At 45.2% G+C, this 15,318-nt stretch overlaps 1 protein-coding gene across 3 annotated transcripts in view; it reads right to left on the reverse strand.

The window, feature by feature from the left end:
- Positions 1-15,318, reverse strand: part of dnah5 (dynein, axonemal, heavy chain 5) — a gene marked incomplete at both ends in the record, with an annotated part of 112,840 nt that overhangs the window by 87,451 nt on the left and 10,071 nt on the right. The window contains 25 exons of one of the 3 annotated variants that reach the window (XM_080540147.1): positions 70-288; positions 559-794; positions 1,715-1,916; positions 2,611-2,753; positions 3,969-4,062; positions 4,443-4,639; positions 5,230-5,476; positions 5,744-5,905; positions 7,280-7,425; positions 7,806-7,977; positions 8,488-8,694; positions 8,943-9,264; positions 9,374-9,459; positions 9,566-9,673; positions 10,262-10,288; positions 10,710-10,925; positions 11,173-11,295; positions 11,403-11,510; positions 11,658-11,771; positions 12,257-12,433; positions 12,708-12,845; positions 13,048-13,266; positions 14,053-14,195; positions 14,390-14,483; positions 14,792-14,926. In XM_080540147.1, the coding sequence (XP_080396273.1) occupies positions 70-288; positions 559-794; positions 1,715-1,916; positions 2,611-2,753; positions 3,969-4,062; positions 4,443-4,639; positions 5,230-5,476; positions 5,744-5,905; positions 7,280-7,425; positions 7,806-7,977; positions 8,488-8,694; positions 8,943-9,264; positions 9,374-9,459; positions 9,566-9,673; positions 10,262-10,288; positions 10,710-10,925; positions 11,173-11,295; positions 11,403-11,510; positions 11,658-11,771; positions 12,257-12,433; positions 12,708-12,845; positions 13,048-13,266; positions 14,053-14,195; positions 14,390-14,483; positions 14,792-14,926 (4,035 nt within the window). Of the gene's footprint in view, positions 1-69; positions 289-558; positions 795-1,714; positions 1,917-2,610; positions 2,754-3,968; positions 4,063-4,442; positions 4,640-5,229; positions 5,488-5,730; positions 5,906-7,279; positions 7,426-7,805; positions 7,978-8,487; positions 8,695-8,942; positions 9,265-9,373; positions 9,460-9,565; positions 9,674-10,261; positions 10,289-10,709; positions 10,926-11,172; positions 11,296-11,402; positions 11,511-11,657; positions 11,772-12,256; positions 12,434-12,707; positions 12,846-13,047; positions 13,267-14,052; positions 14,196-14,389; positions 14,484-14,791; positions 14,927-15,318 lie in introns of all 3 variants that reach the window. The other 2 variants (XM_080540149.1, XM_080540148.1) reach the window with 2 other exon arrangements.

Below are 15,318 nucleotides of genomic sequence, written 5' to 3' on the forward strand. Positions count from 1 at the left end.
AATTATCCTTTGAAAGTAAGTAACGGTTTCAACAGCTTCAGAGAGCTGTGTTGGGGCGTGTGTCATCACCTTGTCATATTCCTGATAGAAATGTTCACAGTCCTGAACGAACGTCTGGACGTTGCTAATGAGCTCTCCTCTGAAGTTGGGCTGCAGAAACACTAGTTCGTTCTGGACCTCTGTGCCCCGGGAGAGCAGCTTCTCCCAGGTGTAGCGTAGTGTGTCCACTTTCTCTGCCTCCTCCTTCGCCACAGACAGCTCGTACTTGTGAAGCATGGCGTAGGACTCCTAGGGATAAGGGAATGGAGAATAGTACTGAGGAATTAACAGGAGAAAGATCTCTCACAAAGACATTCAATCACGTCATATCACGTTTGCCATTTTTGCACATTATTATAACAGGAATTTAACCAAATCTAATGTTGGTGTTTTATATGTCATACTGTACCACAGCAGGCAATTTATCAGCAGATTGTTGTAGTCTGAATGGATTTATCATAGGACCCATTTGTCATGCAGTGAAGTATCTGTCTGAAAGGTGTTTTTGCAGTCTCGTACCTCTATGGGGCCTACTTGGAAATCAATCGAAATCTGCTGCTCCCTGATTTCCTTCAGCGATGCCATGGCGATGCGGATGTCGTCGAGGTCTTTGATCGGCCTGTTCAGTTTCTTCCCCGCCTCGTCCACCAAGGTGAAGATGTTCTCCATCTCCATCCTGTACTTCCTGTTGCAGTGGAGGCCGTAGTCCACCATCCAGCTCTTCGTCTCCGCTGTCAGGGCCATCTTCAGATCAGCTGGAGAGAAATCACAATCACAATCAGAATCGCTTTTATTACATCAACGTACGGATACAAGGAGTACAACGGACCTATCGCTAAGCCACGCCCCAAAATAGAAATTGTCCAATCATATCATAGCAAAAGTCACTACAGGCAGAAAGCTCGGACAAACAACTCTCTAATATCTGATGGTGAAAAGCTTCTAGACGAAATATTCTTGTCATCTTGTCAAAAAACATGTCTATTACTTGCTGTGGTAAATCAGAAATCAGAAATTTGCCAACTCCCGCCATTGTAAGTCATTGAATGTCAATCAGTCACGGTCGGTCAGTCAGTCACTGTCAGTGAAGCGTTGTTTGTTTGTCCGAGTTTTCAAAGGGGGCGTGGTTAGCGATAGGGCCATTGCTTTTATTACATCAATGTACGGATACAAGGAGTAAAATTCTTGGGTACAGGTTCAATTAGACATTGGCATTGCAGCAGAAATACAAAATCAATAATAGAATAAGCGGGATATAAACAACTCTCAATAAAAGAATAAGCAGGATATAGACAACTATCAACAATAGCTAGTATAGTATATACAATAGCATCAGAGCATCAACAATAGAATAGGTGATAGCAGCAGAACGTGAATCAGCATATCAACGTTCTTAATGTTGACAAAGAACATCCATTTAATCAATGTTAACAAAAAAGCAAGAGATGAAAAAGCTGTACTCTGTACTGCTGTATAACATCATAGAATCAGCCTTGCCACACTTTACTTCACGGTCAGTTTGATAGAATAGTCCTGCGAGACAACATGACAACACTACCATTAGCTGTGTGTTGCTGTACAGTGGCCTGAAGAGTCAAACCATAAAACGGAGTGAGCAGCGTAGTGAAGTACAGTATATGAGGTTACGCTAGCGTCACAGACAGTAAGGGTATACCGGTGAAGAGGGCCAGCGCTCCCACTGTGATGAACTCAGGCTCGGCGTTGATCTCCAGCTCCAGGTCTCGGTAGTAGATGATCTGGGACTCGAACTCGGACAGCGTGGGGCTGCCCTGGCTGAACTTCTGGATGGTGTCCTCCCGGTCCTTCCTCCAGATGTGGTGGTAGCGGCTGAAGCGGTCCAGGGCGTTCATCACCTCCTAGTCACCGGCCCAAAAGCACAGGTGTCAGCCTCGCTACGTGACCAGGTCATATGTGACACAGTCGGATCATTTTGGTCCTCATATCGGGATCTGATGTAATGATCTGACGTTTCTTTCGAAAAATGTGAATGCATTTCCGCGTTGTTGAAAATCACTGACACACTCGCTAGTCGACTAACACAGCTTGTTTTGTGAGCCTGCTAACAATGTAAAGTAGTGTTCTAGTTAACTAGGTAGCAGGGGGATTACTGGGGATTACTCACTGAATCCATTGCATTGCAGTGTTTTGGCTTGACTAGTGAGAACGTTGAAACGTAGTTCCGTGTTTCAAAAGAAAAGTCCGAACATTTTGATTGGTTGCCGACATGCGGACCAAATGATCAGACTGTGTCACATATTATTTAGCATTTAGCATTTGGCTTGTGGTCTGTAAAAATAAGACAAGTATATTCTACAAAAACACAACATGCGAAAGATAATAGATTCATCAGGGGAAGCCTAAAATGTTATCAACACAACAAAACGTTTGGATTTTTGATTCAACAGATAGTGAGGAAACATGACTATGAATGAACATAGCCCATGAGAGTATAGTGACTAACCCTTCCCCCCAAAAGAGGAGAAACACAGGCATTATGTGTAAGCTCTACTGCATGTGTACTATTTACATCCTCTTTTCCGAAGGCTGTACCTTCTTAGTGGAGTTAATTGAGGTGCTCAGCACAGACACCAGCTTGACGATCTCCTTGTTCTCAGACACACTCTTATAGTAGTTCCTGGTCTGGAACGGTACGGTCTGGTTCACAGAAGCAGAGACGTCGGATGTGCTGCCATCTGGAGGAAACAGCAAATAATTAGACATCTCACCTCCCTCCGCGCCAGCAAAATCCAAAGTATACACAAGTATAAACAAGCAGAGAGCCAACTCCTCTCATCTTCATATGCACATATGCAAATGACAACACCACTCATGAAAATGTGTTGGCCACCACATCAGCTTTCTCTTTTAAGGAGGAAACTTTAAACAACACTCCAGCCCCATCCATAGGAATGGAAGTTAATGAGCAAAATCCACTGAACCAGAGCTTTGATTTCAGATTCGGTGCACAAGACTGTAGCTGATGATGTTGCCCGTCATCAAAAGCTCCTGTATCTACCACCATCTTATGTTATCTCATCTTACATTAGCTGCCTGACACCATAGCTGCAGCGTGGATGGAATGACTTGGATGAGATGTACCTGCCTGCTTTGATGGGATGGGTATTTGGGTGGCCCTTAAATGTCTGTTTCAAGTCAGAGTGAGCTGTGCTCCGCTGAGCTGTAAAATGAGAAAAAGGCTGGTGCCTGGCAGAGTAGAGGGCTGTGGTATGTTGTGTTGAGTTGTGCTGAGTTGTGTTGTCTTGTGTTGTGTTGTGGCGTGTTGTGTAGTGTAGTGTAGTGTTGGGTTGTGCTGTATTGTGTTGTGCTGTGTTGTGTTGTGCTGTGTTGTGTTGTGTTGTGTTGTGTTGTGGTGTGTTGTGGTGTGTTGTGGTGTGTTGTGGTGGGTTGTGTAGTGTTGTGTTGTGTTGTGCTGTGTTGTGTTGTGTTGTGCTGTGTTGTGTTGTGGTGTGTTGTGGTGTGTTGTGGTGTGTTGTGTAGTGTTGTGTTGTGCTGTGCTGTGGTGTGGTGTGTAGTGGTGTGTTGTGCTGTGCTATGTTGTGCTGTGTTGTGTTGTGTTGTGTAGTGTTATGTGGTGTTGTGGTGTGGTGTGTTGTGTGGTGTTGTGTTGTGTAGTAGTGTGTTGTGTTGTGGTGTGGTGTGTTGTGTTGTGTAATGTAGTGTTGTGTTATGTAGTGGTGTGTTGTGTTGTGTGGTGTAGTGTAGTATAGTGTTGTGCTGTGTTGTGCTGTGCTGTGTTGTGTTGTGTTATGTTGTGTTGTGTTATGTAGTGTTGTGTTGTGTTGTGTAGTGTTGTGTTATGTAGTGTTGTGTAGTGTTGTGTTGTGTTGTGTAGTGTTGTGTAGTGTTGTGTAGTGTTGTGTAGCGTTGCGTAGTGTTGCGTAGCGTACCAGCCAGGCTCCGGTACGTCGTGTCTCCGTCCTCTGAGTCGCTGTCACTGCTGTCTCCTCTCAGAGCCGCCATGCGCCTCTCACTCATCTTCCTCTGCAGGAGGACAGACAGACAGACACCAGGGTGGAGGGGGACAGACAGACAGACAGACACCAGGGTGGAGGGGGACAGACAGACAGACACACACCAGGGTGGAGGGGGACAGACAGACAGACAGACAGACACCAGGGTGGAGGAGGACAGACAGACAGACAGACAGACACAGGGTGTGAGGGTGTTGCTCTCTGTTTAACGGCCTCGCCTAAAACTCAATCTTACGACAGACTAAAACCATCTCCTTTCTACCCTCAGTGAGTGTAGGAAGAGAACGAAAGGAGTGAAAACTCATTCAGACCTCGTTTTCACAGAGCACGGTGAGGTTTCTTGAGGTTTTGGAGTGTCCAAAGACGTCCAAAGCCCAAGCCAAGCCTCACCTTAGAGATCCTCTCCTTGCTCCACTGGCCCACGCCTTTGCTGACGCTGACCACGCACTCCACGGCCCGGTTCAGGGCCTGTTGGACCTCGTCCAGCGCCGGGACCATAGCCACGTTGGGGATGGCGAGGGTCACGCTGGCCCTGAAGATGGGCTGCTGCCCTCCGCTCTTCAGACGGCCAGGAGAGTCGCTCTCTGCTGCCGGGAGGACACGGAGACGTGTTACCATGGGAACGACGGGCAGCTCGTTCGAGCCGAACCCTCGAGCTAATGTGACAAGCTCAGAGTAAGTAAGTGTGAACGGCAAATTGCAGCAGGCCTATGTGTCGGATTACACTTATTACACAAGATCGTTCTACAGAAGATCGTTCTAGGACCGTTTCCGAGACCTTCTATCACTGGATGGTTTAGCTTTATATTCCAACTCGTTGTTTTAACACCAGAACAGCCATGCCTTTTTTTACCTACTCTAAATCGGGTTCAAATTACCATAGTCTTTACAATGGAAAGCTGCTATTTACACACAACGACCACTAGTTGGCCGTCTTGTAAATTAGCCTGCCTCCTATGCAGAAAAACCGCAAAATAGCTTTATACTAGCTTATCCTGATGTGATTTTGAAAAATGGAAGGATACTGGGTGGCAGAACGCACATATCTAGGAAACGTCATGATATTAAAAGAAAAATTACTCACAGGGCCAAATGACTCATGGCTGTTCTAGTGTTAATACAAATAGATGCCCCCCCCCCCCCCCCACCCCACATCTATGTTGAATGCAGACTTTACCGAGGAAGTGCATGAGGGAGGAGGCGTGGATGCGCTTGCGCAGGGCCTCCAGGGTGTTGCGCGTGAGCCGCAGCAGGGCGTCCACGTTGCGGTGGTTGAAGTGGGAGAGCAGCTCCTGGGCCTCCCCCTCCATCACCTCCATGATGTCTCTCTTCTTCTTCCTCTTCACCAGGGGGGAGGCGGAGGCGGGGCCCGCGCTGGCCACCGCCGCCGTGTTCCGAGACAGCAGGCGACCCTCCGATTTGTCCTCCTCCTCACCTTGAAGACGACGAGACCCCGACTCGTCTTAAACACCACTCTTTTCATCATCATCATGGACATTGCTGTGCGTACACCCCTATTTTTTTTTTCATCATCATCATGGACATTGCTGTGCGTACACCCCTATTTTTTTTAATATATACGTATATACAGATTTTTCTGTGAAGCCACAAGCTACGTCTTTCGGATCGTGACCTTCGTCTTGCGGTGTTGCGTCAAACGTGTGTAAGAATCCCGTACCTTCACTCTCCACGTGGTCCATTTTGCTCTCAGTCCGACTCTGATCTGGAAACTTCTCCTCCTCCTCCTCCCTGTGCTGCTCAAACTCCAGCAGCATATTGATGAGCTCGTTAGCGGCCTCCTCCACCAGGGAGCTCTTGGTGTGCAGACTCTGAGCCCCCTTGATGCATAGGTCCTTGGATGGCACAGGAAAACACACCACATTAAGCGATCCATCAAACTTTATTTATATAGGACAAGGTGATGTTAGAATTATAAGGTTCTACATAATCTACATAAAATCATCATGTTTTTTTACATAATCTGATCCATTAGGTGTTTATTAATGCCTATGTGGTGTTATTTGTTTAAATGTTGCCATTTTTGAGTTAGTAATTCATAAAATACAAAGGTTCCATCTCACAAAACATAATGGAATGTAAAAACGTTGTCGCTCAATATCTCTGAACTACCCTAAATGGAGATAGAACCTTATAATTCCAAGCTCACGACAAGTCATACAATGAACGCAACTCCAAGTGCTGAACATAAAAAAACAATAGTAAATAAAACACAATAAAACGAGAAATAGGAGATAAGAAAGAGATCAAACACAACACAATAAAACTAGGAATAAAACAAGGACATAGGAGATAAGAAATTGGAGTAAAAGTGCAAGTTGCTAGATAAACACTAGATAGAAAGCCAGGCTAAAAGGGTGTGTTTAAAGCTTTCTTTTAAAGATATCCACCCTCTCTGCCACCCTCAAGTCTTCCGGCAAGCTGTTCCATTGTCTGGGGCCATAGTGGCTGAAAGCATGAATGAACACTGTCATAACATAAAAACTGAAATCACACTTGTGTGTCTTACTGTATCATGATTTAGCCTGTCGATATTGTCAGCGGTGGAAGGGAGTGTGCGCATTAGCTATCATTAGAGGCAGGTGATGACTATGCAACGGTTTTGCCTCATTAATTGACAAGCATGACTCATCATTGACTCATGACCTTAGTGATGACAGCATCGGTGCCAGCCATGTCTAACCAATGAGGCTCTCAATACTAAAGCATTGATAAGAACTGCCCTAATAACAACTGTCGTCATTCAATTGTAATTTGTAATGCAATTTTAATATCAGTAACACTTCATGAGTTAATGAGGCACGGTACATTTACGGGCCTTTACTCCTGACTAGAAAACAGCTGTCTGTAACAAACCACAGAACAGCCATGGTGGAGTCATGGTGACCCTGTGAGTAAAACATGTTTTATACCTTTGATCAAATTTCAGGAACCTCCTTTCATGACCTTTCCTAGATATGTGCGTTCTACCTCCCAGTATCCTTACAATTCCAAAATCACATCAGGATAAGCTAGTATAAAGCTATTTTGCAGTTTTTCTGTGTAGGAGGCAGGCTAATTTACAAGAGGCGCCTTCTAGTGATCTCTGTGTGTAAATAGCAGATTTCCATTCGAAAGCGGGGGGGCTATTAGACGGCTCTAATAGTAGGTGAAATAGGCACGGCTGTCCTAGTGTTAAAAAGCAATGGAGCCAGGGAGCCTGTCTTTACCTTGGTGGTCTGAACAAACTGCTCGCAGGTGAAAGGCTCCTCCTCAGGCAGCACACACAGCGTGCTGGAGCTCATCTCCTGCAGCACGGCGTCAATCCTGAACTCCACCAGATCGTTCACTCTGTCCATCAGGAGCTCCAGGTCCGCTGAACACAAACACACACACACACACACACACACACACGCACACACACACACACACACACACACACACACACACACACACTCACACACACACACACACACACACACACACATGCACTCACACACACACACACACACACACACACACACACACACACACACACACACACACACACACAGGGGGTCAACATGCATTCCACTAAGACACTTTTCTAACAGTTGATAGAATCTACTCAAACTGGAGAGGTGATGTATAGTAGAGTACGGTAGGCTATATTATATCCGGAAATACATCTTCCCATGGCAACAGAGTATTTTAGGGTCATTCTAAAATCCCTGGTATTTCTGACCAGGTGGGATTGAGCTCTGCTCCAGTACTTACTGAGTGCACTGTTTATACGGCTGAGGTATTTCTCGATGTTCAGTGAGGTCCAGTTGAGTGAGGTCAGCCCGGGCAGTATGGCTTCATCCACTTTGGCGACATGGGGCATAACCAGCTGTTCAAAAGCACTCTGAATCTTCGCCCTGACTCTGGAGTTCTCTGTCACTGCCAACTGGATAGATAGATGGTAGAACATTCTATTCAATTCAGAAAAGAAATGTACGTATGACGTGAACCACGTTTCAACGTTGTTGATAATGATAACACAACACAAACTCGCTCGTCAGGCCAAAATACTGCAACGCAATAGATTCGGTAAGTAATCCCCCACTGCTACCTAGTTTACTATAACACTACTTTACATTGTTAGCAGGCTTGTTAGCAAGCTGTGTTTGTTGACTAGCGATGTGTCATTGATTTTCAACAACGCGGAAACATATTCACATTTTTCGAAAGAAAAGTCTGATCGTTACAACAGATCCTGATATGAGGCCCAAAGCATTAGAACGTGTCACATATGACAGCGGAGGCTCGTTGCATGGAATGGAATGAGGAATGGTATCGAACATTACATGGAGCTTGTCCTCCGAATCCCTAACAACACCAGCCTCCACTCGTATATGATTCTAATGAATAAAACCCCATTCATAACTGTTAAGATGCACTAAGACTTCAGATGGACCTGCAGTTTGTTGTAGTTCCTCTTGAGAGTGTCTTGTTTCTGCTGCAGGATGGCTGCGAAGGGAGGGATCTTCAGCCTCATCCTTGTCATGCAGTCTGTCTCCCGAATCTGAGTCAGGATCTCAGGGTCAAAGTTCACAAACAGCTCCCCTGTGTCTGGACATTTGACCAGCAGAGAGGCCTGCAGGCCGACTCTGGCCTCGTCCATCTGGGAGGCAGAGACAGAGACAGACAGAGGTAAGACGAGATCTTGGCCTGGTCGGAAATGAACAATTCGAAACATTGTAGTCTGAAAATAGTGGGCTTTCTGATTTTACAGATGGATAAAGCTTAAACTTCAGAATAAGCATTGTATTTTTTAAAAGGTCTGAATTCATGGATAGTAGGTATGTAGGTAGGGTACAGTAGGGAGACAAGTAGACAAGTCTACTAGAAGTCTAGCTTGGCACATCCCACCTGTTGCATCCAGCCTTGGTGGTAGAGCATCTCGAACTCCAGGAGCACCCTGGCCACTCTGTTGTAGTTGCGGATGATGCGTTTGGCCTCAGGCGTGGCCAGAACCCCAGGGTGCACCTGGAACAAGTCCATGGGCTCCTGGATGCGCCGGTAGAGCTGGCGGACCCACAGGATCTTCCCCGCCACGGGAGGCAGGTCCCTACCGATGGGTGGGTCCATCTTCTGCTTGGTGTAGATGCGGGAGACCATCTCTATGTCTTTGCCGTAGTTCTGGAGGATCCGCTGGTATTTCTCGTCAATGCCCAGGTCTGGGATGGCCAGTCTGTGCGGTGTGGTGACATTAAGAAAGGTTGAGGTGAAATAAGGGAATAAATTATTCATGCGAATCAAACATTGCTCTGGAATATGAAAATAAGGAACGGAGGTCTGACCTTTCAAATTTCTGTAGTACGCTCAAAGCTCTCTCTGTGTTCTGAATCTTATCAAATGTGTTATCCATAAAGGTCTTCAGTTGGTTCTGAAACCAAAGTGAGACGAAATAAACAACCACACCAAAAAAGAATAAGACTATTTAGATTTAGTATCAGATAGGTACCGGTTATGTTCTAACATGACAAACTTACATGCAATTCAGTGGTATTTTTACAGAATTCATCATAGTCTTGGTCAAAGTCTGTTCTTCTCTGGTCCAGGAAACTGTAGTGCTTTTTCTGCATGTTCAGTACAATGCCCTGAAAAATACAAGTCATTTTGTTCTTTCAAAGCCCTTTGATGAACTCTACATGACATCCACTCTTCATGCACGTGTCTGTATCAATTTAAACGACAGCTGAGAGAATGTCCACAATGTTTCTGTTGAATGTTAAATAATTGGGGCTTCATTTCATTTTAATCAGACGAGAAGACTGTGAATGTAGAAAGATGATGACAGGAAGGTGAAGGCTTGAAATAAAATGAAATGAAATGAACAGAGTATAAAATAGCAGTAATTGCTCCCAGGAACAGCTTACCATAAAATATCTATAGCGTGTGGACAAACTGTCAACTTTCACAAAAGGCCCGGACTTAGTAATGGATCTTAATCCGCTTTATTATGGGTTAAATGTTATAACGATTCGAAAATGCTAGTCATTTTTGAATTAAATAGATAGGTGTGTGAGTAAAGAACATAACTGTATACTTTGTTAATTTCCGGTTGTTAGGAGTTTAGTATAGGTCTATGGGGTTTGTAAAATTGTGTCTCTGCATGCTGAAAGTAAGATGATGATGAGGGCTCATGCACTGGATTGAACAACGAAACATTCTGTGGCACAAGTTACCTCCCATTTCCCCTGCATTTCTGCAGTCTGTCCAGCAATGGCAGTAGAGAGAGCAGACAGCTAGCATTACTAATGTACACTTAGACAATCATTCATAAAACTGTCCAAATGACAACAACTATCCCCAGGCTATGTGTAAACAGAATGTAGATAATGTATTGTATATGTTATCATGTACACTCCAAACAAAACATTAAAAACACACTAACTAAACACACAGATTTGTGTCGATTTGAGTTAAACAAACAGCATTTATCCTAGATTTCTTAATTTAACATATGTCATATTTCTAACAAGAAAGGGAGCATTCACTTAGCTTCAAAATACATGCCTTTCATGCCTGGTCGTTTGATCAGTTAAGCTACATCTACTATAAGTGAACAAAGTACACTGAACTCGAACTGTGACAAATCCAAAAACAAAACAATGAAGTCATTCCAACGTGTACCTGAAACCTGGTCGCCAAGGTTTCCAACCCTTCAATCTTGGAGTCCTGGAGAGCTGAGTATGTAGTGATGGTGCTGAACATGTTGAGGATCTTGTAGAGGCGGCGTTGGAACGTGTCAAACTTTCCAAAGATGTACATCTCGCTGAAGTCAAACTGTCTCTCCGAGGGACTCTGCTCCAGCTTTTCCTTGGTTTTGTGGAAATATTTCTGGTACTCCTATTAGATAGTATTCATGTGAAAATCAATTAGAGGGGGCGTGGAAAGGAAGTTACAAATGATTAGGCTTGTGAGAGTTACGGTAGTGTTGTACTATGTCTATGAATGAATTCAACAACATGACATCTCAGCAGTAACGAAAAGTAAGCCCTGAACTGTGATCAGATTGTTCTAGTGGATGAATACTGTGATTTGCCGTGCTGTTTGAGCCTGTGAAAACAAACAGTTTGAGAGGTGAAATCAGTACCTGGTTCAAGTGGATAGCAGCTTTGAGTTTCTCAGCAACGACATCCTGAGGCTGGTCCCATATTGACGCCGAGCCGCTGTTGGTGATGTACGCCTTGCACGCTGTGATCATTTGGTTTGTGACCTGAGACGTTGAGACATCGAAGCAAAAAAAAAAGATACATTTCAAGTTAGCTGGAAGGAACAAACTCAGTAGGAGGACTCATCAAAGAGCTTCGTCATGAATATTACCTTCACAAACAGGGAGGTAATCTTCTCTGAGGTGTTGTAGTAGCGGGAGATGCTGTGGATCATTCGGATTGCGTTGATAAGCCCCGGGATTGCCTCCACCATGGACACCTGTTAGCAATTAGCATCCAAACATAACATGACTCATTTCACACGGATTGAAATGCTATGATATGCTATATGCTATATGCTCTATGAAATGCTATGATATGAAGTATGGTGAAGTGAAGAAGGCTAAAGGGAGTTGAGTTCTCTCACAGGATCACTGTTGTAGAGGGGGTCACAGAACTTCTCCAGAGTGTACAGGTACTTCACGTTGTCTTTGGCCTCGTTGGCTGAGTCGGTGATTCTGGTGTCCAGCTCTCGCCAAGACTGCAAGGACAGATAATAATAAAGTCGGTCAGAAATGTGATATCTTCAAATCCGACAGGGAGCATGTTTATAAGCATGGATGATGGGTAACACTTGACACTAGTACAGCCGCGCTGTTGGCCGTCGGCTGAGTTGGCCGTCTTGTAAATTAGCCTGCCTCTTACACAGAAAAACTGCAAAATAGCTTTATATTAGCTTATCCTGATGTGATTTTGAAAATGTAAGGATACTGGGTGGTAGAACGCACATATCTAGGAAAAGTCATGAAAGGAGGATCCTGGAATTTGATCGAGTGCAAAGATATAACATTTTTACTCAGGGTGAGAACCCCACCCATGGCTGTTCTAGTGTTAAAGATTATTATTATCTTAGGGTTAGGGTTAAGGTTCTCCCCCTATAAAAAACCAACATTTTCGAATGATTTATTCCCTATTCTGGTAGCATTCCTACAATATATGATAATTGTGGAAGAGACAGTAGCTCACCTTGATCAGTTTGGACTTGGCCACCATGAGCACGCCCAGGACAGACTTCACGTCCGGGCTCTTCAGCTGGTCCAGGAGGTAGTTAAAGCGGGACATGCGTTTCTTCCAGTGGTCCAGTTCAGCCCGTGGGCCCAGGTCATCAGCCTCCTTCCTTAGCTGGTCACTCTCAGCCAGAACCTGGACAACACACATGCACACGCACATACGCACACACACACACACACACACACACACATACGCACACACACACACACACACACACACACACACACACACGTGCACGCACACACGCACACACACGCACACACACGCACGCACACACACACACAAACACACACCACATACCACACACACACACATACACACACATACCACAATAACAGCACTGGTCAGTGGAGGAGAATTGACATCTCTGAAGCTTGATACCATTGAGTTGCAGGTCCCACCGTACCTGTTCAATCTGTTTGATCCATATTTTCATGCAGGCTTCAATCTTCTCTGTAGCCTCTGTGCTGTTGGCTACAGCCATGTAGTCAGAGGGGCCTTTGAGGGTCTTCAGGTCGAAAGTGTCACACTCTTTTAGGTTCACCTAAAAAATGCTCATGGTCAATGATATCAATTCTCACTTTAAATGTATTTCCATGCAAGGTGCATGTGTGTGTGTGTGTGTGTGTGTGTGTGTGTGTGTGTGTGTGTGTTTGTGTGTGTGTGTGTGCGTGCGTGAGTGTGTGTGTGTGTGTGTGTGTGTGTGTGTGTGTGAGTGTGTGTGCGTGCGTGCATGCGTGTGTCACCTTCTCCTGTAAGCTCTCCTGCGCTCCAGCCAGCACAGACACAAAGCTGTCCAGTGAGCTGATGAAATCCTGTTTGACCACCTGGGCCTGTGGGCTGACCAGCTCTCCCCAGCCATGGTTCATCTTCCTCAGGGTGGGGATGAAGATCTCCGAGAGCAGCTGCTCCACGCTCTTCAGCAGGCCCACCTCCGTGGTGTCCAACATGTTAAAGTTCACATCCTACCCAGGGCAACGGACAAGACAGATGACCACACACATACAGTACAATCTTGGATGAGAGACGTGTTTTAGAGGCAATAAACGGACAGACTATAGCACGGTCATTCTAGCTAAATGGAATTGTTGCTGTATCTGTGTGCTTTCATCTCTATCAGGTGTGTGAGCAGACTAAAACAGCCTCATCTAAAAAAAGCTCATAAAAATGCACGACACACCATTCTATTAGTGCGCTTATCTAACGCTTATCTTAACGTTACGCAAGACCCAATTGAAGGAAATGTCCGCCGTGCTAATTATATTTGATTTTTCAAATGACAATGTCCTCACGGGCAGGAGAGAGACTCCTTGTCAAATGTTCTCTCACGTCACGTGACTGTCACTGGGGCGGAACGATCGCATCTGGCTATCAGGGCTGCTCATTAGCTTTGTATGGGGGGTAAATCAGGGAGGATCGATGGGTAGGACCGCCCGCGGGCCGCTACCTCTCATCCTGTACCTTTCCGTCCGTGAAAGGAAACTCGACACAAAAGGCAAAAACGATCAATTATTCAAGTCGGCCAGAAAGAAGTGCAATCAGAGCGTAGCAGGTTTAGCGATCATTTACCCCGAGCCAGTGTCGTTTTATGTCAAGGTTCTCGCTCCTAATCTAAGGAATGCACATTGAAAGTGGACGACTACACTTCGGTCCTGTCTACTTTTGGCTGAAGAACTGACCCCTATACCTACAGTAGAGAAACAGAGCAGATTGAGAGGGGTTATGATGAGAATAGTCAGGAGGAGGTTCACCTTGTGCACATTCTCAGATGTGATGGCTTTGGATGTGTTAGCTCTGGTGAAGAACACACACACACCGGTCAGAGCCACGTCTTTTCCCTCGGTGACAAACACTTTGGCCCTCTTACCTCGGCTGAGGGACGAGGCTGCCCCTGCTGGGGGGAAAAAGACAGATCTGAATCAGTTACAGGTGTAGGCTATACATCTTCATCATAGGAATAGATACTGTCTTAGTCTAACTGGAGACAGATATCCCCCTCTCCTCTCAAGATTACATATCTCTTTGCCTAATGGCTACAACTCTGTCATCACAGTACATTCCTGTATAATTTCACCACATGATCAACACTCCTCTTACCTGCTTCCCCTGGCTCCACATCCTGATAGTAGAACATGATATGAGGAAGTCCCTCTGCCACGAAGAACTGCTCCATGCGGTCAATCTTTGAGAGATTTTTTAGAGAGATTTACATTTTTGGCATTTAGCAGACGCCTTATTCCAAAGCGTACTTACAAATACAAATACATTTGACTAAGTAACTGAATCATCTCTCCACCAGTCACAGCAGGAGAAAGTAATCCCTAGAACAGAGGATCAGTTCAGGATTAACATACATTTGAATTCGTGTGGGTTGTGTTATGTTTGTCTTGACTTCATTCAGTCTCCTGCAATTATGTATTACCCCACTGTGGACTGATGGAGGAACATTAAAAACAAACGTTGTTGTTGTTGCTGTTGTCTGTGTCTGACCTGAGCACCCTCCAGAACAGCATCCTCCACATCAGCCTTCTCCAGGCCAACGCAGGACGCCACGATGCTGAGGATGTAGTCATGTCTGCCATCCAGCTGGGCCCTCTTCGCTTCCCGCTCCTCCTTTAGCTTTTGCTGCAACACACAGAAGCATCAGGCCGTCAACCCCAACACACAGAGACATCATACAGTCAACCCCAACACACAGAGACATCATACAGTCAACCCCAACACACCGAGGCATCATACAGTCAACCCCAACACACAGTGACATCATACAGTCAACCCCAACACACAGAGGTATCATACAGAGCACTGGGTGGATGTCTGAGACATGAAACTAGCACCGGAATTCAATTTCAATGTCATTACATACAGAATGAGGAAAGAAATTGTGTGAACGACCAGAAAGAGAGCAACATAAAGTTCTGAATCACAATGATAAACGGTCCGCAGTGACAGAAAGGAGCAGAAACTATTCCATTCCCTTCAAGACAAATTGCTGAACATTCCAATACCCATCAATA

This window comes from Nansenia antarctica, assembly GCF_963989245.1.
Source record: "Nansenia antarctica genome assembly, chromosome: 10".
NCBI lineage: Eukaryota > Metazoa > Chordata > Actinopteri > Argentiniformes > Microstomatidae > Nansenia > Nansenia antarctica.